The sequence below is a fragment of the Cryptomeria japonica genome, chromosome 8, assembly GCF_030272615.1.
Source record: "Cryptomeria japonica chromosome 8, Sugi_1.0, whole genome shotgun sequence".
Taxonomy (NCBI): domain Eukaryota; kingdom Viridiplantae; phylum Streptophyta; class Pinopsida; order Cupressales; family Cupressaceae; genus Cryptomeria; species Cryptomeria japonica.
Genome location: NC_081412.1, coordinates 277,029,641 through 277,056,054, shown reverse-complemented (window position 1 = coordinate 277,056,054; position 26,414 = coordinate 277,029,641). Strand labels below are relative to the sequence as shown.

The 26,414-nt window shown below is 35.3% G+C and overlaps 2 protein-coding genes across 3 annotated transcripts; both read left to right on the top strand.

The window, feature by feature from the left end:
• Positions 1 to 273: 273 nt before the first annotated feature.
• On the top strand, positions 274 to 14,647 carry LOC131070576 (carbonic anhydrase 2). Its single transcript, XM_058006153.2, has 9 exons — positions 274 to 549; positions 647 to 741; positions 8,143 to 8,274; positions 8,371 to 8,419; positions 8,503 to 8,619; positions 8,849 to 8,902; positions 9,071 to 9,156; positions 13,819 to 13,924; positions 14,071 to 14,647. The coding sequence occupies exons 1-9, from the start codon at positions 388 to 390 to the stop codon at positions 14,266 to 14,268; spliced, it is 999 nt and encodes a 332-aa protein (XP_057862136.1). The 5' UTR covers positions 274 to 387; the 3' UTR covers positions 14,269 to 14,647.
• LOC131070577 (beta carbonic anhydrase 5, chloroplastic) lies at positions 14,419 to 21,016 on the top strand. Of its 2 annotated transcripts, none has more exons than XM_058006155.2 (3): positions 14,419 to 14,556; positions 20,153 to 20,258; positions 20,405 to 21,016. In XM_058006155.2, the coding sequence occupies exons 1-3, from the start codon at positions 14,501 to 14,503 to the stop codon at positions 20,600 to 20,602; spliced, it is 360 nt and encodes a 119-aa protein (XP_057862138.1). In that variant the 5' UTR covers positions 14,419 to 14,500; the 3' UTR covers positions 20,603 to 21,016. The 2 variants fall into 2 exon arrangements, with proteins under 2 accessions (XP_057862138.1, XP_057862139.1); XM_058006156.2 differs by having other exon boundaries at positions 14,486 to 14,622.
• The last annotated feature ends 5,398 nt before the right edge of the window (positions 21,017 to 26,414 follow it).

Here is a 26,414-nt window from a genome sequence, read left to right as displayed (position 1 = left end):
ATCTTTATCTCCAGCTTGTGGATGTCAAAATTCTATTCTATTTACATCGGAAAACTCAGTAGATAAAGTGCATTTAGAAAATGCAGCTGAAAAACCAGCTAAAAACCTAGCTAAACTTCTCCATCGTTCATTCGTGGCAGCATCGCTATCTTTATCTCCAGCTCGTGGATGTAAAAATTCTATTTTATTTAAATCGGATAAAGTTAGTAGATAAAGTGCATTTAGAAAAGTGCACATAATTCACCCAAATAGAAATTGCCGGATATAAAAAGTGTGCGCCACGTCCCAAATCCATTCAACTAACGTTGGAAACTCCACTCTGTACAGTCGAGGGAGGTAATCAACCAATAGCTGACGGAGAAGGCGAGGATCGATTTGCATTGTAGTATGGGCGTTACGATCCCGCTTGCAATTCATTCACAATCTCGTGTTTGGGGAGGCATGGCACCTGCTCTCTCCTTACACACTTCACAGGCTTTCTACTCAAAAGGGAGTATTAAGCCAGAGTCTTCTGCAAAGCCTTCCCAAGGAACGAGACTCACACGGAAGGTCATGATATCAAGTCTCACTGGTCGTGTTTTTTACGTTATAATGTGGTTTACTTTATGCATGGATTGATGATTTGCCTGGTTGCATATTACTGCAGATACATTTCCGGATCCAGACCCGAGCATCTGCAAGAGGACAGCTTAGCGGAGGGCGATTTAATCAAAAGCATCGCCGTTTTCTTCAATTGGCCGAGTAAGAGGATTCTTGCACGTTTACAGGCGATAAATCAATTTTTAAATTTTGAAAATTTAAGTTTTTCGAGGGGCATTTACAGAAGAAAACGAGAAGAAATGTGAAATTCTGAAGCGTAAAATGAAAAGTCTGTTCTGCTGGTTCTTGTTTGTTGGAAAATATTACTTCGTTTATTCTTTAAGCAATGTATGAGGTAAGCAGGTATTTTTGGGAGTGACCTTTGTAAATTCAAACCAGAAGGTCATACCGAAATATTTGGCCTCTCTAAAGCAATAGTCATGGTTGCCAGAAATTTTAGTATATATTTGTAATGAAATTTCTCGATTTTATCTGTGTGATAATTTTTACGATCACATTTCTATCGTTACATTAATATCACGAATTGTGGAAATCTCCTGTTGTTAATTTTAGTATATACTCTGATCTAGGATGGGAAAGGTGCTGCATTTATTGGTGATTGAATTTATACAATATGTAAGTATTTTTAAGAAATTTACTTCCTACCCTATTTTGAATTGGCGGCCCTGTCCCTCCCTGTCCCTGAAACCACTGTCCGCATCCCCGCCGCTCCGTGCAGTCATTGAAGTAGTTAGTTTTAGCAGGCACTGCTCCAAATTTCGAGGAGATTATTTTTGTCTTTTTTTGGGGCCAGTCGTCCCGTGATTTATTTTGCCTGACTTATTTTTCGTGCTTAATTAACAAATTTTGATATATATTTAATTAACGAATTTTTGATATAAATGCTCTAGTTATTAAAGCGTATCAGGCTGGGTGAGGAGGTTTTTAGAGGCGTTAGGGGTTTCCTGGATTCTGTATGGTACCCCCAGCCCTTGGAAATTTTCAATAACGAAATAACTTAGGATTATAATTCTGTCTATTGCACTAATTCTCCGTCCAGTGTTTGCAAAAGTGCATAATGTTAGTAAATTAAGGTTTACGTTTAATAAATTAGTAGCTAGGTTAAGTTTAAATCTGCCAATATATTGGATGTAATAGTGTAATCAAAAGATTATAATAAATTTTTTATTCTAATTTTGTTTAGAATGTGAAACTTTTTGGATTTTATTTTTGCTGTTTAACATTAGTATCAGAGCAGCTATGATAGAGGGCCCGGTGAAATGGAGGCGGCATTAATATTGGCTATATCGGTTGCTGCACAGTTCTTAGGAGGTACCATGAAAGTTTTTTGAGAGAGTTGCAGCCTTTTGCAAAATATTGTTACCGCCATCTTCCAATACATTGGCACTGAACAAATGTGGTGGTGCTGAGAAAAGAAAACGTTTAGAGAGAAGAGAGCATTGAATAAGGTAAGTTTGATAGCATTTGTGACTGTGATCTGAAATATGCTGAGTAAGAAGGCGGTTGAAGTGTGATATAAGGTGTCTGGCATTTTTAGGTAGATGTTGAGAGAGATAAGACAAGAAACAACTGCAGATTATTTATTTGAATGTTTTCACTCATTGTTGGGCATTTAATATATATTTGTTGGCGATGTACATGGAGGTTGCCATTGTTTTTATCATTTTATAAAAAATTAAATTGTGAATTGTGGAGTTAATAAGGAATAAAGGAACATGAGGCGCTCAACAAAAGAATGAATGCAGATTTGTTAGTATTGTTCAAGGATTCAAGTTTATAAAGGAAAGATGATTTTTAAGATTCATTTTGATGAAGATATAAGTTTTTATAAGGAGTTATATGGATATATTTGTAAAAGGTACAGTAATGATCAATATTTTGTCAATTTTATTTATTTTTATCATGGCCACACATATTGCTTCTGTTTTCGGGATCATTTGTGTTACACTTGGCTGGGGTTTCAAGGCTCTTGAAGATCATATGTTTCGGGATCATTTGTGTTACACTTGGCAGGGGTTTCAAGGCTCTTGAAGACTCATATGTTACATTTGACCGTTAGAGTGTAATAGGGCCCTCTTGGAGGTTGGAGGAAATGGAGGTAAGAGGATATCTGTCATCCAGAGCTAGCTTTGCTTAGGTATGATTTATTGCATGAAAAGCACTTTTCCATTTGTCTCCTTGAAGAAAATAGGGGGCTTGGCATGTTGTGTGTCCCTTCAAGGAGCAAGGGAGGATAAAATTTCTTGTGGGTGCACTTGGTGTATTCATGTTTGGTTGGTGTTTCGTACAGTAGAGGAGGGATTGTTTTGGGTTTCCACAGCACTAGAGGAGGCATTAGACGCAAGGAGCTGTGGACTTTTGAAGGAAAGGTGTCTCATTGTGCAAGGAGGTTGGGAAGACTTTATGTTCGATCATGTTGTGTAGATGTTTGCAGGTTTGTGGATAGTTGAATTCACAAACTTGGTGGGTGGTTGTTGGTTTGTAGATAGTTGATTCCACAAACTTGGTGAGTTGTTGTTGGTATGTGGATGGTTGAACCTACAGATTGGTTGTGAATTGTGGAGTTAGTAAGGATTAAAGGAACATAAGGTGGTCAACAAAAGAATGAATGTAGATTTGTTAATATTGTTCAAGGATTCAAGTTTACTGAAAGTCTATTAAGGAAAGATGATTTTTAAGATTCAATTTGATGAAGATAGAAGTTTTTATAAGGAGTTATAAGGATACACTTGTAAAAGGTTCATTTTCAGTAGAGGTAGGTACTATGTCAATTTTATTTTTTATCAAGGCTGCACATATTGCTTGTATTTTCAGGATCATTTGTGTTACACTTGGTGGGGGTTTCAAGGCTCTTGAAGACTCATATTTGTTAGACATTTAATATATGTTTGTTGGCGATGTATATGGACGTTGCCATTGTTTTTATCATTTCATAAAAAAAGTAAATTGTGAATTGTGGAGTCAATAAGGAATAGAGGAACATAAGGCAATCAACAAAAGAATGAATGCAGATTTGTTAGTATTGTTCAAGGATTCAAGTTTACTTGAAAGTTTATAAAGGAAAGATAATTTTTAAGATTCGATTTGATGAAGATACAAGTTTATATAAAGAGTTAAAAGGATATATTTGTCAAAGGTGCATTTTCAGTAGGGATCAATACTTTGTCAATTTTATTTTTTTATCATGACCACACATATTGCTTTTATTTTCGGGATCATTTGTGTTACACTTGGCAGGGGTTTCAAGGCTCTTGAAGACTCATATGTTACATTTGACAGTTAGAGTGTAACAGGTCCCTATTGGAGGTTGGAGGGAATGGATTTAGGAGGATATCTGTCATCCCGAAATAGCTTTTCACTTAGGGATGATTTATTGCATGAGAAGCACTTTTCCATTTGTGTACCTCAAGAAAAGAAGGGCTTGACATGTTGCATGTCCCTTCAAGGAGCAAGGGGGATAGGATTTTCTTGTGGTTGCACTGGTGCATTCACGTTTGGTTGGCGTTTTGTACAGCAGAGGAGGGATTGTTTCCACAACAGTAGAGGAGGCATTAGACATTTTCAGAGGAAAGGTGTCTCATTGTGCAAGGAGGTTGGGAACGCTTTATTTTCTCTCATGTTGTGCAGATGTTTGCAGTTTGTGGATAGTTGAATTCACAAACTTGGTGGGTTGTTGTTGGTTTATGGATAGGTGAATCCACATGCTTGGTGAGTTGTTGTTGATATGTGGATAGTTGAATCCACAGACTGAATATGGATAGTTGAGCGTTTTGTTAGATAATCAGAACATTTGCCCGGACAATAGGAGTTTGGGTTAATGCTGATGCAGAGTTGGATAATTAGAAAATTTGCCCAGGCAAGAGGAGTTAGGGTTAATGCTGATGCAGAGTTGGATACTCAGTCCATTTACCTAGACAAAGAAGTTTAGGTTAATGGTGACATAGTTTTTTTGGTTTTTCTTTTTTCATAATGTAAACCTTAAGAGGGGGTTGTTAGTAAATTAAGGTTTACATTTAATAACTTAGTAGTTGGGTTAATTGGTTTGGTGGGAAGTTATTCTTGTAATGGGAAAATAATGACTTTATAAAGCCAATACGTTGGATGTAATAGTGTAAAACAAAAAATTACAATAAAATTTCAATTTAATTTTGTTTACAATGCAAAACTTTTTCTATTTATTTTTGTCATTTAACACAGAATTAGATCCAGCCATCTACAGATTAAAGCTGAACAAACAGTTTGTGGTTGCACATTCTGAAAATGAGAAATAAGTTACCTTATAGTTGGCATTATATCAGGGCCACATAGGATGGGACCATTAAAGATTGAATCTCTGGCCAACGAATCTGATTTGAATGTAAAATGGAAGCTTTCTATTTTATATTGAAGCATTCTCAGTTCTCAAATCATTTCTAAATGCAAAATGAAGCAACTTTATGAATTTTTTTTAAACGGATTCAAGAATCTATTCTTTATATAACTTGGCCTTGACTGAAGTTTTGTATCGTTTAATGGATCTTCGATGTTATTGTTGATTACTAGATGAGCAATAACTTTGTAGCAGGAGCTTCTAGTATTTGTTAATCCGTCATTTTAAAAAAATTAAAAAAAATCGATAGTCCCTAATTAGTTGGCATTGGCAAGTAGATCAGAGGCATTGGATGCCTATATTTTAATTTTAAGTTTTCGAAGAATGCCAATTAAATGTTGAACTTATGGCAGCTGCACAAAATCATCTTAACAGACACTAGCTAATTGTGCCAGATTGTAGACCATTTACTTTTACAGTGCAGTTTTCCTTTTCAGTGTAGGTAGTCTTAGTTGTGCAGTGCTCTGGAGTGGGTCATATGAACCCAAAAAATTCCTAGCAGCGTAGATCACAGTTACACAATAGAAGCTTTAAAAAAGAAAATTAAAAATCAGAAAATGAGAAGTAGCCAGAGTGTTTTTATAAATTTTCAGATTTCAATTACAAGGCAAATGGCCTTAACACAAAAGACAGTTTTATTGCAGCCAAACAGGAAATCACAGGTGGTTACAATGGACTTAAAACAGATCAAACAAATTCTAGTAGGACAACTTAGGTCCATAACATATACAGACACTTCTTGCAGCTGCCTTAGATGCTCAACAGCACAAATACTCAGCTCAAAACTTGGTCACTCAGACCTAAGCGGATCATTATAAAGCCAAAATATTTCTGTTTTGCAGATGCACAAAAAGGCAACTCTTCAATTACTGGAGGATATCCTCAATAGGTACAAGATTATCTTTAAATAGGTCTGGCCTCTTTACTGCTTGGAAACTTCTAAAATTTCTGTGGATAATTTCTGACATACTTTGGAAATTGCAATCAATAATATCGTGGAACAGTTGATGATCCTTAATTCAACAAATAAAGTCCATCTTGGAGCCATCTCTAAGCATGCATCTTCTGATTGTCTCAAGCCAAATTAAACAATATTTTTTTTTGTTTGATGTCAATTTCCATGAATCTGAAGGTGCTCCTGTCTTTCTTAGAGAAGCCATTTTCTATATCCTGATAAGGAAAGCCCATCTATAAATTGTTTTAGTATCCAAAGATTTTAGAAAACATAAATAATGAAAAGTCTCCTTTAATATGATATTGTCTAGAGGAGATCTCAAAGCCTTCCCTCCGGAGTTAGAAATTATTCTTTGTACGTAAGCAACCTTCCTTGTGTCTGCCTCATTAATGAGAGTGTATGAGATATGTTATAATCCATATGGTTGAAGGTGCATTGTGTTTTTTGATAGGTTAACTGACAATACCAAAGTGGCTCTCACCGGGAAAAAATGTCTTTTTACAATATAGATCTGGATAAACCAGAGCAATCAAAAAGGATATGCTAAAACAAAGGATACAACCTGGGCACAAGAAAACAGAATGCGACTTAAACCAAGAACATACATCCAACCAGGCCAGCCAGATCAGCCAGAGGGGCCTTGTGCTGAATCCTTCTCAGCTGCCATCTGGACACCTGACTCTATTAAGGATCTCTATCCAAAGCCTAGGAAACACCATTTCTAGAGATGACTGGTAAGGTGTACAAACTTGTGATTCCCAAACAATCTTCTCAAATGATATAATGAAGGTTATCAGATGCAAAGCCAAATCTTGGCTATACACGACTAAGAAGCTCGCTGTAGATCTGCCAAATCTCCAGCTTTGTAGCATTGTCCACTTTTACTATGTTCATCTTAGAATTGTCTCCCAGCATGATTAAATTATCATTGGGAAGGATTTGTTAGAGAAAATATTCTTTCATAACAGAATCAGAAATCTTGGCACCAATCTTGAAGATGAATTCTTAAGTAGTGGATGCTCTGGTGGACGTGACAACCATATTGTAGTGAATTCTTAAGTAATTGACACTCTGATACACATGAGTACTGTATTTTTCAAACCCTTTGAGACCACAACATCTTTGATGAAGTTTAGAGTGACATTTCGTGAATGTAGAAGGTCTTATGCAGATGGTGGTCCGAATCCACACTGCTATTGGGAAAATCTTCTATAGGCAAAATCTTGAATAGAGAAGCTCTGATTCATAATTGCTTGGAAACATTGAAACAAACAAAAACATCTTTGAAACACCTGCAATAAAAACAGAGAACTAAGAGCAAAAAATAGCAACATTGAGAAGTAGGAAGCTGGAATGCCGGCTTAAGGAGCCACTTGCATGGTATAGCTAGGACAACATGGAAGGAATGAAAAGACTTTACATGGGTGAAGTCCTTTCGAATTATGATTGGACCTTCATATGATATCATCCATCTCAAAATAATAATCTTATTCTTGCCCATGATTAAAAGAAACGGGATGATCTAAATATTGGTATTATTGAGTTTTTGATGGGAAGGCGATCCTCATTAAGCAGAGACAATAAATCCCTAGTCTTTTGGTAGATTGCTAGATTTAGAAGCAAAAATTAAAAAAAGGGGATGATCAACCCCAATTTTAGCAACAAAATTGACAATCCTATTATATTATCTAAAACTATGCTTATAAGAAATAGCTTTGAAGCCAAGCATTGGATGACATGCTTCCTATATGATATTGTTCAGCCTTCAATCCTTCAAAGAGTTATTCTTTGCCCCATTAATCAAGATCAAGGATTCACATTCCACCTCCAGGCTTTTGCATCGCATAGGGATGGTGAATTAAGACTTTTTAACACTACCGAGTCTTCCACTAACAAACGACCCGTACAAGAACAATACACCTGTCAGACCCTTATTACCTTTAGCAGCTCCATCAAAGTTCAATTCAAACAAACCTGCTTGAGGTGGGGACTAAGAAGTAGCTTTATGCTTGAACAATTTATCAATATCTCATTAATTAGGAAAGATGAAAGGTATATTGTTAAGTGTGTACTGTTATCGGGTTACTTCATAAAATCTCATCTGGCAGGCTGCAAGTTATTTCAGAAAAGAGTGGAAATATTCAGCATCAATATATACTTAATGCATGTCTATATTTGTTTTGTGTTATTGGTCTTGAGGTGAATATTGAACATGCAGAGAAACTCCTGGTTTAAGGCAAGTTGCTGCAAAGGAATTGACTGCAATCGAAGAGGAATCTGTAAATGTTGCTTCAGATCCATTTGAAATGATAAAGAATAGATTCTTGACCTTCAAGGAGAATCATTTCTCGTAAGTAATTAATGAAAAGCACACCAGAATATTAGAGAGTACATTTGCTTGAGATAGAAGCTGAAGTTTGTCATTATTTTTTCAAATATTTCTCAGGAAGAAACCAGATCTTTTTGCCAATCTTGCTGCCTCCCAAAGTCCAAAGGTGACAATATCATCCCTTTTCTCATCACTAGAAGATTTCATCATGACATTCTTTTCTGCCAACTGACAACTATTCTATTTCAGTTTATGGTGATTGCGTGTGGAGACTCCAGAGTTTGTCCATCAAATATATTAGGTTTTCAGCCAGGAGAAGCATTTGTGATCCGCAATGTTGCTAATTTAGTTCCCCCATGGAAGGAGGTGAGCATAGTTGATTGGTTTGTTATCTTGCAGAGCATCCACAAAATTCTCAATTGTATCTATATGATTATGTTCATGGATACAGATTCTTAGTTGGGAAAGATCTAAATTTTAGTGGGGTATAATTACTTGCATTTCTGGTTAGATAAATATTCTACTTCTAGCTGGTGTTTGAAGTTTTTGACAGACATAAAACTCATATTAACTGGTGTTGTTGGTATCCTCGCAGAGTGGCTTTCCAGCAACTAGTGCTGCATTAGAATTTGCAGTCCTGGCTTTGAAGGCAAGGCTTCTCTATTTTATTATGAATTTTTACAGGATAGTTAATTTTAATTTCTTTCCTTTGGCTGTTCCCATAAAAGAAACTATCTTGTATGTTTTTTAAAATGAAAGTCTTCTTAACTTGGTTCATTACCAGGTTTTAATTTTAAGTACATTCTTTTGTGAGCAGGTTGAGCATATTTTAATTATTGGTCACAGCCGTTGTGGAGGGATCAAGGCGCTTATGTCAATGTCAGATGATGAAACAACCTCAAGGTTAGATAACACATTAAACTTGTAAACTTTTCAAATCCCGAGTTTAGATGAGATCCCATAGCACAAACCATTATTCATAATGATAAACCAAAAAATGGAAGTAAAAAATATCCTAATCCTAAAATTAATTGGTCAAATCACATTAACAACATAAAACACAAAAGACGACAACCTTTACTACATTTGTATATTTTGTGAAATCACGGCTATTTTTTTAATATTAAAAAAATTTCATTAATTTTTTGTATGGCTGCACTGAAGCTGTATCAAATCTGAGTAAAAAAATCAGCAAACTGCCATTCCTGAATCTGAAACCTGCACTGAACCTGAACCGGAACCAGCAACCTAGAAATAATGTTTTCATAAGATCAACAATTTCATGGAATTCAAATCCAAGCCAACTAGCTTTTCTAAGATGAATGCCCAACTTGAGCTGTGGTGTTTGGTGTGTGCTTGATATTATTCTAATGTACACGTGCTAATAATATACTCTTCACTTCTCTTTTTCATATGTATGTATGGTCAACAAACATGATGCTGTCAAGCGTAAGGAGTCAAATGAATGGTGACATTTCACCTGCCGCAAGACATCACAACACACTTCTAATAGTCCAGTAAGGCCCTTAAGACACTAAGGAAACTGAATTTTGAAGGCTTTCTAAAGAGATCCAACTCTACGTAGAAACTAAACTCACCTAGTCATTGAACAAGGCCACATAAACTATGCTTTTTGTATTGGTTTTGGAAATTACTTAAATGCTCTTGTTTACTGATTTTTGAAAGACCATGAACACTCATATTGCACTCAAATTTATTGATTTAGAACAGGGAACGAGATGCTTGTAACAATTCTCAAACTTGTGGATTTTGGAAGATAATTTGTGAACACAAATCATAGAAAAAGGTGCCCATTTTCCAGGTCACAAGATTATTTCTTTGTTTATGGGGAAATTTGGATACCATTTCCCTTTACATAATTGATCTCTAGCAGATTAGACCTTTCCAATGACATACAAGATCAAATTTGAAATATAAACAACCTCTACATGGAGACTAGGAACCCCTATGCTAAGACTAGCTCTGATAATTTTTTAATTTAATATGTCTGTGAATTGGTTTTGAAGTCAAAATTAGCATATACTGATTCACTTCCCCCCTCTCAATATATCTCTGTGCATAACAGACAAGGTGTCGTTGAAATGTTGAATGCTTGACGCTTCTTGCTTCAGTGTTTATACAATTTGCAACAATGAGACTGTTTATTGAAATTTAGCCCTTTTAGAGGTTCGAGCTGGATTTTGGCAAAACTAAACATGTGAATGGTTGGTGGCTTAATGGTTGAGAGCCTTGTAGTGTCAATCCATTCCTAGGTGGCTATGTGCACCCAAGACATGTGTTGTGAGAGGGGTTGCCAAAGGTTCACCCTATAGTCTTAATTTTAAGCAAAAGTATCTGTTAGATCATCAATTTCTATTATTTATGATAAAGTTTAGAAGCCCATTATATGCACACAAAATGCTTCAGCAACCAACTGTTGAATTTGGCCTGAAAATGCATGCTTATTACTCAAAACGAATCACTGTATTCACTGGAATGCCGAGTAACTTGTTGAAAGGCTTCCAATGATTTGTCAGACCACAAAGACCAATTGCTCCATCATGAAAGTAATTCCATGTGGAAGAAATCTTCGTAAGATATGTCCAAGCTAACATTAGGTAACCAAACACATAGAGTCCAAGAAATGGCTGAGAACAAAAAGTCAATGGGTTGGAAACATCTAGGGAAAAAGCAAGGATGGTTTGTGGAACTTTGTCTTCGCCCAACAAACAGTTAAAATCAGCTAAGTCTTTATTTGGAATTCAGGGGCTTAATGGCAGAATCCTAAGCAGTTGAGTCCTAGTTGTTCCATGTCTTGCAATAAGTTCTTAAAGCTAGGTGGCTAGTCACACTCAGACCATATGTGGTTTGAGAGATCTTGCTGGAGGTTCATTTTATTGCCCTTATTTTAAGCATGGTCAGGCATATGAGTCAGGTTATCAATGGCTGTTATTTGTCATAAAGTTTGCAAGCTAGTTATACACATGCCAAATACTTCAGCAAAGGTATGTTGTTTACCGAGTTAGCAACTAGTGCAAGTTAAACCTCAAGGCATCCATGGAGATGTAAATTCTCACTGCTATAGGTGGATTACTTTAACTAGGGAGTAATCCCTCTTTCTATGAAGTGAGTTTATTTGTAGTTTTACCTTCTGTCTTTTAGAGAGTCAAGCCATGAATAAATTTGGAACTTAGTAGCTTTATCAATTGGGCTTCACCAGATTTTTTTAGAAAAGATTTAATAGAAGTTGAAACAAAAGATTAAAATAAATTGTAGAGGCACTAAAAACTAACTACACAATAAATTCTTAGACTTCTGTGAGTGCTATAGATAATGGATTCTTGCGATAAAAAATTGTTAAAGGTTAAAAACAAAATGACGAAACTTTTGCAAACTTTGAGATGACAAGGGTTTCAAAAATATCAAATCCTTGAAAAAAGAAGAATTGTAAATACAATAAATTCTTTAAAGGACATCAAGTTTTACAATTTGGGTAGCTTTAGCCTAAGCAATTCAGGAATCGCAAGCTTTTAAAGGGGAAAAGTCACAGCCCTTGTGCTTTCATATGTGCTGAATAAATGGCTTTGTCAATAGACTTTCATATTCCTATATGCAAATTAAGGAATGGTGATGATTCATGGGGAAATATAGAACAAGGCAACCGATAGAAATTCCAAAAGCTTTAATACATACATCTCTAAAGTTCACAAAATATTTTTCATTCAAGAGAGCTCTTCAAATCACTTGTTGAAAAGGCCCCTCCTCCTTGTTGTATGCTCACCCTTTTATAAGCTTTTGGGTGGCTAAGTTTGGTGTGTGCATTGCATGCCCTTGAACTTTTTTGAAGGCAGAAGCTTTAAAAAAATTCCTTGTAGATATAACTGTAAATACCTTTTAAAAGAGCAGTGAGTTGCTATTATAGTAATCTTTAATTATCTTTATGGATCTTCACCTCTTTACAAAGTAAGCTTTATCTTTTCAAAGGGGTTGGATATGAACGAGGGCTGTTGATTCACTTCTCAATCAATAGTTTGGAATCTTTGCTGTGGTTGACTGCTGAATACCAATGGTTCAAAATATTTGTTGGGGTCAAACTTTGCCAAATTCATTGCTAGAGCTTAAGGGATGAGGATCATTTATTCAACCTTTAAATGGAAACTTCATATCAAATGTTGAGTCCATTGGGAAAGTTCTTATAAATAGCCTTGGAAAGGCTAGAGACAATATTATTCGCAGAATTTAGCTATGGACCAGATGGTTGCAGAACTTTTGTAAGGTGAAAAGGTGAATGTGGAGCAATGATGAGTGCAAGCTGTAGATTTAGCTTTTGATTGGATGGTCAATGCCATCTGATTTTGCTACCTTTAGATGTTAGAATTTAAAGAGCAATTGTAGTTGATTGTGAGGTGATATAATGATTGGGAAAGCTTTATTTTTGCAAAGCATTTGTGAGCTTGCACTTATAAAATATTTAGAATTGGGAACCAATGAAAGTTGTCATTAAAATAATGATTTGTCATTCCAACACGTTATTTATAGCTTTTGAGTTGCTTGTAATCATAGTTGCCAGGAAACCCGGTTATAGGAATATGAACCACATACCTGTCCTTGTACTCACAATTTTTGGTGATAACATTTATATATAAAATAGTTGTCTCGTTGTTAATTTACTCAAGTACCAAATTTGATTCGCATCCCCATCCTTGTTGTTGTGGCCTCCACAACATGCCTGTAATTTCTTAATTTTGGAGATGTTTCTATATGTGACCAGTACAAAGATGTCTTTGTGTATAGAATTTTTCTTAGTTCAAAGGAACAGTGCTCTCTGTCAGTAGTTTGTGCTACTAAACTATAGTTGCCTGATTTGCAATTGCAGTTTAAAATAATTAAATAAATTATAGGATTAAGGAATTCTGTATAGTTATTAGCTTTTGCAAAATGGTGTTCAACATTGGTCATCCTCTCTCAAGGCATTCAAGATTATCCATCCATTGTTGACAATAAAGGTTAAGACAGACAGTCATGTACAATGAAGCGAGGGTGCAAATTCTAAATAATTATTTTGAACAATCCCAAATATATGATCTCTAAACTATGGAGTAGACTTATGTGTCATCTAGTTTTTTGGTTGCTTTAGCCTATTAGGCTATAACCATTCATATGTTGGAATTTTTTGTAATTTATAATTTATTTTAAATTTTTGATTTACATACATAAATCTTGCAGTATATTATGACGTTTAAATTTATATACATGAAACAGTTTGGTAGCATGGTGGTTCCCATACCCTCGTATTCTTATTTCTGAAAACTGATGTCCTGTCCCTGTACTCGTCCCATATTGGAGATGTCTCGTGTCTCCAGGTGACCATCTGCCTATAGGTGGAATCTCAAAGGCTAAAACAAATTAAAGCTGGTTATTAAGAAATAATAGTGATTGTTAATTGTCCCAGACCGTATTTATAGTTTCTAGATATCTGAATATATAGGTGAGTTTCAAGACAAACACGCATCAATATCCAAATTCAAGTCCTATATTCATTAATTGCAATGACTTTTGTAACAGTGAATTCATTGGAAATTGGATTTCAATAGCAAAGCCAGCACGCATCCGGACAAAATCTTTAACTGCAGATCAACCTTTTGATCAACAATGTAGCCACTGTGAAAAGGTCTGAAACTTTGAAACTACCTTTCTTTGCAAGAATATTTACATTTTATGTTGGTTATAATATTTTGGATAACTGTATGAAGAACAGCGTACTATAGGTAAATAAAGAGAGTACAACATGACTTGTGACAATGTTTTTTATTTCAGGAATCAGTGAATCAGTCCATATCAAACTTATTGACATTCCCTTGGCTCAAAGAGCTTGTAGCTCAGGAGAAGTTGTTTCTTCATGGTGGCTACTATAATTTTGTAGATGGCTCTTTTGAGAAATGGACTCTAGGTTACAAGGAAGGAAAATTTGAAAAGATTGACGATGCAATTACCAATCGTGCTTTGTGGTGTTAAATTGCCAATTTTCACTGGAAAATTTCACTATTATCATTTGTGCAAGATATATAATCTTATGAAATTGTGCATGGCTCATTGCCAGTGGTCTACATGCAGAGACTTTGTATTTGTTTCCTTATTAGATAGCAGTCTTGTAATATGAATCATGAGCTGTGACATACAATGCTTCTAGCTGTAATGTAACTTAATCACACTGCTATGGTGTCTGCATTTAGGCTTCATCAAGAGAATGGATGAATGGGGACATATTTTGGCCATGTCAAAACATATATATGGACCAAATAGGTACACAAACTCAATGTTCTAGATGAGACAACAATATTCTTGTCTCCATTCTACATGTATCACAATGTTAGTTGGTTGCTCTCTTTCTTTATTGTTGATGTATTAAGATTTCATGCTTTCCAAATCATGTGTGAGTTTAATTAAATGCTTTTGATCTATGATTGTTTCAAAATTGATAGGTGTAAAATATTGAAGCCAGCGACTTTCACTGTATTTCTTAGATGCATTTGAGCTTGAATCTGATATAAATAGGGTGTGTGCATTAGAGTGACATCTAAAAGCAGATCTGCCTTCGGTGTTGAGAGCTTTCCTTGTTGCAGTTTGAACTGTCCAAATTTGATCGCAGAGTCATTTTTTTATAGTGAATGAATCTTATTTCATATCAGCAGAACATCAGGAAACCAAGGAAAACATCATTCTATGAAAATTCGGATGGCTGGCATCTGGGCATTTGGTCCCAAGGGTGATGTGTCTACTTCCTTTCCTGAAACCATTAATTCAGGTTCCAATTTTTATAGCCATATTACTTGGATTCTTCTAGGGGAAATCTAGCTGTCAGCCTTACCATATGCCATAGTTCCTTTTCACTGTCTCAAGGACATTGCCAAAAGATAGGATTTATAAAGAATTAAATATATATTCCAGTTAGCATGCCAAAATATGTAATAATAACTAACAACAATATGTGCCTTACCAAAATGTTTTATACATCACTAGTAATCAAATACGCCAGTCTTACCTAGCCGTTTTTTGACTTCCAAACTTTAAACGTAGCACTATCCATCTCAGAACTGTGTAAATGAACCTCTTGATTACCAAAGGTTCTAACATGTTCTTCGTTGTGCTTCTTCAGGTTAAAAATTTACCCAACTTTTGTATTTCTAATTTATATTCTAAGATTATTTCTTAAACTTATTTCAAAATAATATTCTTGCTGAAAACAATATTTATTTCCAATAGATATCTTATGTCTAAATTTCCTTGATGTCATCACAAAGGGATCGATATCCTTTTTATATCTTTGGTTTTGAGTCAAGGTCACCTCTTTTCACTAACAAAATCTCTTTTGCAAGGGATGTGTCCCCGCTTTATTCAAGCACTACCTTGTTTTAATGCTAATTGCTGCCAATAATTATCTTTGTTTAGGAATTGCTGCCCCACTAGTCTTTTGCTAATATTGATCTATGTTGCAAGGTTTGTCCGTTAGGGTGTTGTTTTTGGGTCCGGTTCGAACTCGATTTGGATCAGGGTTTGGTTCCTCTCCAGGTTTGAGTAGGGTGTGCCATTTTGGGGCCTAGTTTGCCTTGGGAAAACCTAGACGCCTAGGCACTAAAAACAAACAAAAATTTGCAATTTTGAAACCTTTTTTGGCATCCAGTTTGATTTCAACACCATGGGAACCCTTAAAGTGACCATTAAAACCATAGAAACGAGACCCACACGGACTCGCCCATAATATATACTTGAAATATAACATTTTGGGAACCCTTAAAGTGACCATTAAAACCATAGAAACGAGACCCACACGGACTCGCCCATAATATATACTTGAAATATAACACACACGGACTCGCCCATAATATATACTTGAAATATAACTTTTAAGTATAAGTCTTTGACTTGTACTTTGTTATATTTCATGTATATATTGGCAAGATGTTTGAGAGTGGTTTTAGATTTGTAGGAGTTATAATGTAAATTCTAGGGATTAGAAGATCTTATAAATTTTCAGGTAGTCGGATTTCAGCATTCAACAGACTCCTATCTGCATTCTCCTTGTCACTCTTCCTCTATTCCCTCTCTCTACCTCTCTCTATCTCACTTTCTCCTCTCTCCCCCAAGATCTAGACCTATCTTTCTACCTCTCTCTCACCCTCAAACCCCCACGAGGGGTGCCACCCTCAACCTCGTTTTGGTGTCTTGTCTCTTTTCACACAAACAACATGACTACAAGCAAGGGGAGACAAAGAGTGGGATATAGAGCCGAAGCATACTAACTTGGATGCTTCCACTTCTCAACATATTGCATTTGAGGACTTAGAAAGCAAGAACACTATTAGTGCTAGCGCAAGTGGCATTGGCAGTGCTTGTGGTTCATCTAATGTTCCTACATCGTGTAATGCCAATGATGATGATGATGATGATGATGTTGATGATTTAGGGAATCCATTTGATAATTAAAACATAAGAGTTTAAAGTTGCAATTGTTGAAACAATAAAATTTGAACTTAAGTATATGATAGTTTTGTTGTTTATATGATGCTATGTGATATTCTAATCTCAATTCATGCTTTTAGGCTGATATATATATATATATATATATATGTATATGTATATGATTTTTACGTTGTTTTGTACTAACGAACCCAAAACCCATTTTCAAGATTTTGCCGAACCAGCGAACCGGGTCTTCGAACCCAAACCGACAACTTAGATATTGATGAATCCTTTTAGTGGATCGCTTGCCTTTTATTTCCTTAGCTGTAATGTCCCCTACTAGGAGTCTGCCAATTTCCCAATAATCAACACCCACTACTTAATATTATCATGCCTTAAATTAATTTATCAAACTAGCTAACCATATATATTTATAGTACAAGTGATAGTGGCTATATTCAAGCCCCAATTCAAGCCCCAATTCTTACTTCCTTTCTAGGGTGCGATGGCACCACCTCCATAATTGTGCCTAGGTTTCAGGAACATCTATCTAGACCCCACCCATGGGGCTGACCTAATTTGGGATGGATTTACGCCGTATCTCCCTAACAACATCACACCTCTCCTTATGGGCGGTGGGGGGGGGGTGCAATAGAAGTGATTAAATAATTGGGCTATGAGTATACTGACTTCTCATGTATTATGAATATATATGAATTTAAATATGACTGTCATACATATTGCAGTTTATATTAATATTACTACTAAAGTCTGCATAAGAACATTATTAGGCTTCATATATTAAGCACATCCCCATGCATACCACCAATAACAAAGATGTTACTGCCTGTAACTTAATAACAGTTCGGATCTGATCTGATCGATGTTGATGCCACTGGATGCTTTCATTCCTTTCCTTTATATCTCTCAATGCGAGTGAGAGGTCACACCTCTTCATAATGTATGCCCTTGGGCAAGAGACACACCCTTTCACCATTAGCAACCTTTGAAAGAGTGCAACTCTTCATTATTTCTCCTTTGAAAGGGACACAACCTTTCACAATCAGATCTGCACTTCTGATTCCCAAATTATCCCCCCTTCAAATGAGTTCTCTTTTCCCTTTTATACCTCATATTTGGGGGAGTCACAACTTATCATTTCATGCCTTTTGACCAAACTTTAATCAAATTTAAGTTATATTTAGTTATATTCCTTTATATTTTAATTTAATTTTAATTTATATTTCTTTTGTATTTTAAATTTAATTATTATTATTATTATTTATTAAATTATATTTCAAAGTGGGGACATTACATTAGCCCACGCTAAAGGGCAGCAATTGGAGTTAGTGCTGCAATTTGCTAAGGGCTGCAATTAAGTCGGAGGCATGACATTGTTTAATATCTACTAGTTGCAGCTGCTGTCACATTTTACCAGCATTATCTATTGTTGGCTTTGCTACAACATCCATGATGATTTGATGTATGAGGGTTTCCCATAATTATTTTTTCTATTATTAAAGATTGATCAGCATTTATTAGTGCAGATAAACATACTAGCTGCATGTGTGTGTGTATGATATTTTTGTAGGGAGGAACCCAAACCCAATAATTTTAGCCGAACCCACAAACCGGATCTACGAACCTGAAGCAGGATCAGTACCAGAACCAGCAACTTAACATAAAAGTTTTGTTGCTTTCTAGAGAGAGAGATTAAATGGTAAAGCAGTTAGCTGCAAATTTCACTTAATAATTACTTCCTTTTTATTGTTTTTCTTTGATTTTTAAGCATAGATATGCCTTATATGCTCTCTTGGTGTATTGTAGATGATGCAATTTCGGGTCTCATTGATTGCTTTTGATAATTCATTGACACTATCTAGCTTTTTCTTCCATCTTTTCTTTCTGTAGTTTGTTTGATCCTTTGTGACTGCATTCAACTATAGAGACTGAAGAATGTTTTTCAAGCCTCGAAAGACCTTTTTCTAGGAAACCTTTCTTCTGTCAATTGTTTTATGCATCATGCCTTTCTATCGGACTTGTATGGGAAGCATGAATGCATGTGTGTGATGAAGAGACATATTCTACTTCTAAATTCTATGACTAAGAATTGATAAACTCTAACTAGAGATTTTTTTGGAAAGTAATGAGGCATGGGAACACATGAGGTGACCATAAATGTTTTTCTCAACAATCCACCTCTATAAGCTTCCCTATTACATACTGGGAATGTTTTCTAAAATGAGTCTGCATGGAAACACAATATATGAAAAATTAAAGCAAACTGAAGTCTACGAAATTTTGACTATCTTATCCTTATAGTTTCCTGCGATTCAAGCTTCCATCTTGAGGCACGTCTCTGTCTTGGAGGTTTTAATGGGGACGTCCTCAGGCAACAGGTCGCTTCAGTTGAGATCTCTATACGCCTCCCAAAACATCTAAAAACCAGTATGTTTCCTATAGAAGATCCTTTAACGTCATATTATCTTGTTTTCTTTTGTGCCAATAATTGTTTGAAAGATAAAAATGAGAAAAGTAGGTATATATTTTGCTGGAAAAATGTATAGGAATATGTTGCATAGAGAAATTTATTGTACAAGTCCAAATATGTGACCATTACAAAGATGTCTTTGTGTATAGAATTTTTCTCAATTCAAAAGAACAGTACTGTCTGTCAGTAGTTTGTGCTACTAAACTATAGTTGCCTGATTTACATTTATAATTTAAAATAAATAAGTAAATTACAGGATTAAGGAATTCTGTATAGTTATCAGCTTTTGCAAAATGGTGTTCAAGATCAGTCATCCTCTCTCAAGGCATTCAAGATTATCCATCCATTGGTGACAATAAAGGTTAAGACAGACAGTCATGTACAACGAAGCAAGGGAGCAAATTTTAAATAATTATTTGAACAATCCCAAATATATGATCTCTAAACTATGGAGTAGATTTATGCATCATCTAGTTTTTTGATTGCTTTAGCCTATACCCATTCATATGCTGGATTTTTTTTAATTTATAATTTATTTCAAATTTATGACTTGCATATATAAGTCTTGTGCTATTATATGACATTTATATACATGTAACAGTTTGGTAGTGTGGTGGTTCCCATACCCTCATATCCTAATTTCTGAAAACTGATGTCCTGTCCCTGTACTGGTCTCCCATATTGGAGATGTCTTGTGTCTCCAGGTGACCATCTGCCAATAGGTGGAATCTCAAAGGTCAAAACAAATTAAAGCTGGCTATTAAGAAATTATTTATGAGTGAATATTGATTGTCCCATACCATATTTATAGTTTTTAGATACCTGAATATATAGGTGAGTTTCAAGACAACTATTTAATGGAAAACATTTAGATCTCAAACATTTCTACACGTATCAATATCCAATCTCAAGTCCTATATTCATTAATTTCAATGACTTTTGTAACAGTGAATTCATTGAGAGTTGGATTTCAATAGGAAAGCCAGCATGCATGCGGACAAAATCTTTAACTGCAGATCAACCCTTTGATCAACAATGTAGCCACTGTGAAAAGGTTTGAAACTTTGAAACTACCTTTCTTTGCAAGAATATGTACATTTTATGTTGGTTATAATATTTTGGATAACTATATGAATAAAAGTGTACTATAGGTAAACAAAGAGAGTACAACATGATTTGTGACAATTTTTTTTATTTCAGGAATCGGTGAATCAGTCTATATCAAACTTATCTACATTCCCTTGGCTCAAAGAGCTTGTAGCACAACAGAAGTTGTTTCTTCATGGTGGCTACTATAATTTTGTAGATGGCTCTTTTGAGAAATGGACTCTGTGTTACAAGGAAGGAAAATTTGAAAAGATTGACGATGCAGTTACCAATTGTGCTTTGTGGTGTTAAATTGCCCATTTTCACCAGCAAATTTCACTATTATCATTTGTACAAGATACATAATCTTATTAAGTTGGGCATGGCTCATTGCCAGTGGTCTGTATACGCAGAGACTATTTTTTTCCTTATTGCATAGCAATCTTGTAGTCTGAATCATGAGATGTGACATGAAATACTTCTAGCCATAATGTAACTTAATCACACTGCTGTGGTGTTTACATTTAGTCTTCATCAAGAGAATGGATGAATGGGGACATTTTTTGGCCATGTCAAAACATATATATGGACCAAATAGGTACACAAATACAATGTTCTAGATGAGACGACATTTACTAGTTGGTTGCTCTCTTTCTTTATTGTTGATGTATTAAGATTGCATATTCCCCAAATTATGTGTCAGTTTAATCAAAGGCATTTGATCTATGATTGTTTCAAAATTGACTGGCGTCAAAATCTTGAAGCCAGAGACATTTACTGTATTTCTTGGATGCATTTGAGCTCAAATTTGATATAAATAGGGTGTGTGCATTAGAGTGACATCTAAAAGCAGATCTGCCTTCGGTGTTGAAATCTTTTTTAGTTGCAGTTGATCTGGCCAAATTTGATCAGAGTCATTTTTATGTATAGTAAATGAATCTTATATCATATCGGCAGAACATCAGGTAACCAAGGAAAACATCATTCAATTTGGGCATTTGGTCCCAAGGGTGATGTGTCTACTTCCTTTCTGAAACCATTAATTCTGGTTCCGACATTTATAGCCAGATTACTTTGATTCTTCTATAGGAAATCTAGCTGTCAGCCTTACCATATGCCATAGTTCCTTTTCAGTTTCTCAAGGAAATTGCCAAAAGATAGGATTTATAAAGAACTAAATATATTCTTCCAGTTAACATGCCAAAATATGTAGCAATAACTAATAACAATATGTGCCTTATCGCGACCTCTTACATCACACAAGGAATCAAATATGCCAGTCTTACCTAGCCTTCTTTTGACTTCCAAGCTTTAAATGAAGCACTATTGTTTTCTACAAGGTGTTTGTAGAGGGTTCGTCATGGTCCTTCTTTGCTATATCTTGTTATATTAGAATTTAACATTTATTTTGATGATTATTTTTGTGCATTGTGAACAGCATGTTTTGTGGAGGAATGATCTTGGTCCATGGGAGAGGTTTGATTGTTCAATTTGATTCTAGTGTTCCAATTTCATTTGGTTTATTTTCTACAAACACAATCTAATGGATCCTAGTTTTATTGCAGGGAAATTTAAGCAAACAAAAACATCCTGCTCAGAGAAAGGGCACTTGGTAAGATGCGAGTGGTTAGGGATAGATTTTGAGTTAATTTTCTTTGGATTGTTGCTGTTATAGGTGCTCTTCATCATTGTCTTCTTTGTCACTTGATTTGACTACTCATTGTAAACTCTTTCTCGATTATGCTGACTATTAATTTGCATTCAGTGTATGCATGTTTTGTGTACTGTATGTGTGTGTGGATCCAGTTACACCACATAGTTGATTTATTATATTTACATATAATAATGTGTTCAAATAAAAATGTAAATAAGTGCACACATATGTATTTGCTTACAGGTTTTCTGATTTTCATATGTATATATATATATATAAGATGTTATTGACATAAAGTCTATAACCTAAGAAAACCTAAGTATTGTTGTTATTTTATAAGGGCATAACTTAGCTTAAGGTCTTGGGCTACAAGATATAGTCCAAGGTTTAAAAACTATGAAATTGGTTTTGTCGGTGGGAGTGTAATAAGACTATCCTTGTGAACTTGTGCTGGTGGTTTTTTGTTGAACATCCATTGGGAATTAAAATTGTCCACCAATCTTTTTGTGCATTTAATTTTCAGGTTGTGGGTTCTATGTAGAGACTTGTCTGTTGAGGTTTGCTATTATTTTTTGTTTAGTGGGTTTATGTCTGAGCTCTAGTATGTTGATAGTCTTGTTGGTTTGCCATGAATCCTCCACTAGTCTTGATGGAAATCAATCAGTTTTCAGGTTATAAACTAATGGCTATGATGCATAGAGGACAGAGGGGTGGCTGGAAAAGGAGGATGTTTGCTGATGAATTTTGAAGGATTATGGTGGAAAGTTGGCTTTGGAGTTATCATGAAAATTTTCCCAATTATATTTCACAAGGGTGCCTGGTAATATCTAACTCATTTTGAAGTGCACATTGATAATAAGATAATGATACTGGGTATGTGTATCTTTCTATGATTTTGCTTGTATAATATGAACTACGGTTATAATCCATTTACCTACATGGAACTTAAAAGTAAACCATGAATTATGCATATAGTTGGATGGGTTATTAGGTCTGTCATAATCATGTAGTAGTTGGGCTGTTACTTTTGGCTCTAGTTATGTTTGATCCATTGGGCTTTTCTCATGGCTATCTATTTAATGATGTGTTATGTGCTTGGTTGTGACACTTTGGTTTTGATTTTGGATAAGAATAGAATGGGTCACGAACTTAATGAGCACAAGGTTATAGTTAGAGGGAGGGGGCTGAATCAATATAATACAATTTTTTACTATTCAATTTAACAATCACAACATCAATTGCACAATATCATTCACATAAGATCTGACAATTATGCAACATAAGTAGAACACAATTTATTTGGAAACCCTTACGGGAGAAAACCACAGAAGAATATTTGCTTATATAAAACTTTTACAAATTTCATAGGCACCAACCCGTAGGTGACATCAATCTCCTCTTTAATGATTTGTAGGCACCAACCCACTGGAGACATCAATCCCCACAACTGAGCACCAACTCAACAAGTCACCAATCTTCTTGCATAAGAGGCACCAACCTCTAACTCTAAAACTCTTCTCCAAAATTCATTATAAATCTCCTCACAAATCTGCTATAATGCTGGTCATAGATCTGCCATAATCTTACTCATATATCTGCTGATAAAACCTTCATAAAATCTACCTTCTATTTGTTCTCTTCTTTCACAAGTCTGCTGCAATATGCTCCAACAATTTGCTCATAAACTGGCTTTGAATCTGCTATGAAACCTCTTTTATATCTGCTCTTAAAGTCTGATTATTCTTATATGATATCTTTTTATTTCACACTCACTTCTTTCCACATTCAGCAACCTTTATTAGCCGATAGGCTATATTGTGTGGGGTTTCACACAAAACCCGTCTCACGTCTGTATACAGCTTTTTCCCTGTCGGTATACAGTATTCAACTACCAGCAGCTAACATACAGTTTTCCACACCATTGGAATGTTGTTTTGGTTAATTTCGTTCACGGCTGTGAAATATCCTCTTCCACCCCACCCCCCGATATATATACATTTTTAATTTCCAGAATTTGGGATAATTTTTATCTGTTCTTTTGTTTTCACTTTTTCTTGATTTTTTACTTTTGTTTCTTTTGGTTTTGAATTGAAAATACAAAGACTTGGAAATAATTAATGAAAGCAAATTGGAAACTATAATTAAACAGCCTTTTAACAGCTCCAAACTCTTGACTGTTGTCACAAAAGTTTGCACCCTTGCTGAGCTACCAACCTAGCAACCTTGTGAAACATGGAAACAACCCCAAAGTGTGAGACCTTGCGCAAGAGGTTGAATCTATGGAGAAGGCCGACTTCCTTCTCAATCCAGGTGTAGGTGTTGAACCAACTCAATACTCCAAATTCCACTTCTATAGAAATGATTAAGTAATTGGACTCTGAGTACACTAATTTCTAATGTATACGAATAAATATGTAATTAAGTATGACTGTCATACATATTTCAGTCTATATTAATATTACTATCAAATTTTGGATAAGAACATTATTAGGCTTCATATATTAAGAATACATATAAGCACATCCCCACACATACCACCAAGAACAAGGAGGTTACTGCCTGTAACTTAATAATAGTTCTGATCTAATCTTATCAATGGTGATGTCACTGGATGTTTTTGATTCCTTTCCTTTATATCTCTCAATGTGAGGGAGAGGTCACACCTCTTCATCATGTATGCTCTTTGGCAAGAGACACACCCTTTGAAAGAGTGCAACTCTTCATTATTTCTGCCCTTTGAAAGGGACACAACCTTTCACAATCAGATCTGCACGTCTTATTTAAATCAGATCTGCACTTCTGATTCCAAAATTATCCCCCCTTCAAATGAATTCTCTTCTCCCTTTCATACCTCATATTTGGGGGGAGTCACAACTTATCCTTTCATGCCTTTTGACCATTCATTAACTTTAATCAAATTTCAATTATATTGAATTTTATTCTTTTATATGTTAATTTAATATTTGTTTTTTATTCTTTTGTATTTTAATTTTTTTATTATTATTTGTTAAGTGGGGACATTACAGCCCGCCGCACCTAAGATTTCTTGTCCTTAAGCAATAATCATGGAGTGTTCAAAATGTTCTCCATCAACTTATTCTTCTCTTGAAATACCTTTTATAAAATCTTCAATTTACTTCAGATTTCCTTGTATCCTTTATCTTCTTTAATGTTTGCACACTAATTACATTTCATATACTCTTGATGAATCTTCTTTTATATCTGCACTACACTATTTCAATAAAGTTGCAGTCTTAAGGCTTCTGGTATATAAGTCTTTTATCTTTTAACTCACATCATACTAATTTATTTCTTCACGAGTCTGCAATGATCTTCATAGAATCCTCCCTTTGAGACTGGTGCATGATGTAGATGGCAGATATGCTGCAAATAAATAAATAATACTTTGTTTTGTTTAAATCATATTCCACGGGGTTTGGGGACGTTTCCTTGGGGGGACGGGGAAATGTGTTTCGGGGACGGGGGTACTTGGGGCCTAAGTTTGGAAATGACGGGGGTGTTTGGCAACAGTGCAACAAACTGAGAGGTGGGGGGGGGGGTGGTGAATCAGTTTGCATAAAAACTCTACACAATTCAAACTTAAATTCAGATCTGATAATTAATAGTTAAACCACAAATTAACACCACATCAATATCACACATAACACCAAGATTTTTAACGTGGAAAACCCGGTTAAGGGAAAAACCACGGCGGGAACCTACCCACAATGAGATAATATTGTGTTAGGAGTAAGTGAAATATTACAATGGGGAATGCACATGCATTCAGGCTCACTGCCTAGAGCTCATTGCTTAAATACAATAAGGGCTACAACCGTGGGGAAGACTCACTGTCTTACAAAGATTCGGACAACAATCCGGATTACATGAATTGAGAAAATAGCATCTCCTAATGCCTGATTACAGTTCCGGTTAAGCACATATACTCAAAATCTGCTCTTACACTTCTGCACACTCTTTCGCACCTCTTCGCTCTTCTCTTTTGTTAGTAAGTGACCAATACAATATTCGCACATGCAAATGCCTCTAACAAATGAATATTACATGAATATATACAAATCATCAACCTGTATTTCAAGGTCGGCTAAACCCGCAATACAAATTACAAGATAATAATCTCACACGCTACAACAACACGTGCAAACCAAAACAATGTCGGCTAAGACAAAGTCTGGACCCAAATCAACACCGCAATTATGAAACATCTCTAAAAATTATACCTCGATCATCCGCAACAGGCTACTACTCCATAAATAATGCATAATATGAAGAACACCACCGCATCAAGAAAATGATCAATAATGCGCACAACGATCAATGCGGACCAACAACACGGATTGAACACGATCTAGGAACATTCACAAGCAACGTGAATTGCACCACAACAACTCGGATTACTAGAATCATCAATATCTCTTTACTGGAGCTCAAGAACACCAACACAATTGA

What these genes read in the sequence shown, in the direction of transcription:
- LOC131070576 (XM_058006153.2), top strand. Translation starts at nt 388, where the DNA reads ATGGGCGTTACGATCCCGCTTGCAATTCATTCACAATCTCGTGTTTGG. An exon ending in CTGCCTCCCAAAGTCCAAAG is followed by an intron (nt 8,420 to 8,502) that starts GTGACAATATCA and finishes ATTCTATTTCAG; the next exon opens with TTTATGGTGATTGCGTGTGG. An exon ending in GATGATGAAACAACCTCAAG is followed by an intron (nt 9,157 to 13,818) that starts GTTAGATAACAC and finishes CTTTTGTAACAG; the next exon opens with TGAATTCATTGGAAATTGGA.
- LOC131070577 (XM_058006155.2), top strand. Translation starts at nt 14,501, where the DNA reads ATGGATGAATGGGGACATATTTTGGCCATGTCAAAACATATATATGGA. An exon ending in CATATATATGGACCAAATAG is followed by an intron (nt 14,557 to 20,152) that starts GTACACAAACTC and finishes CTTTTGTAACAG; the next exon opens with TGAATTCATTGAGAGTTGGA. An exon ending in AATGTAGCCACTGTGAAAAG is followed by an intron (nt 20,259 to 20,404) that starts GTTTGAAACTTT and finishes TTTTTATTTCAG; the next exon opens with GAATCGGTGAATCAGTCTAT.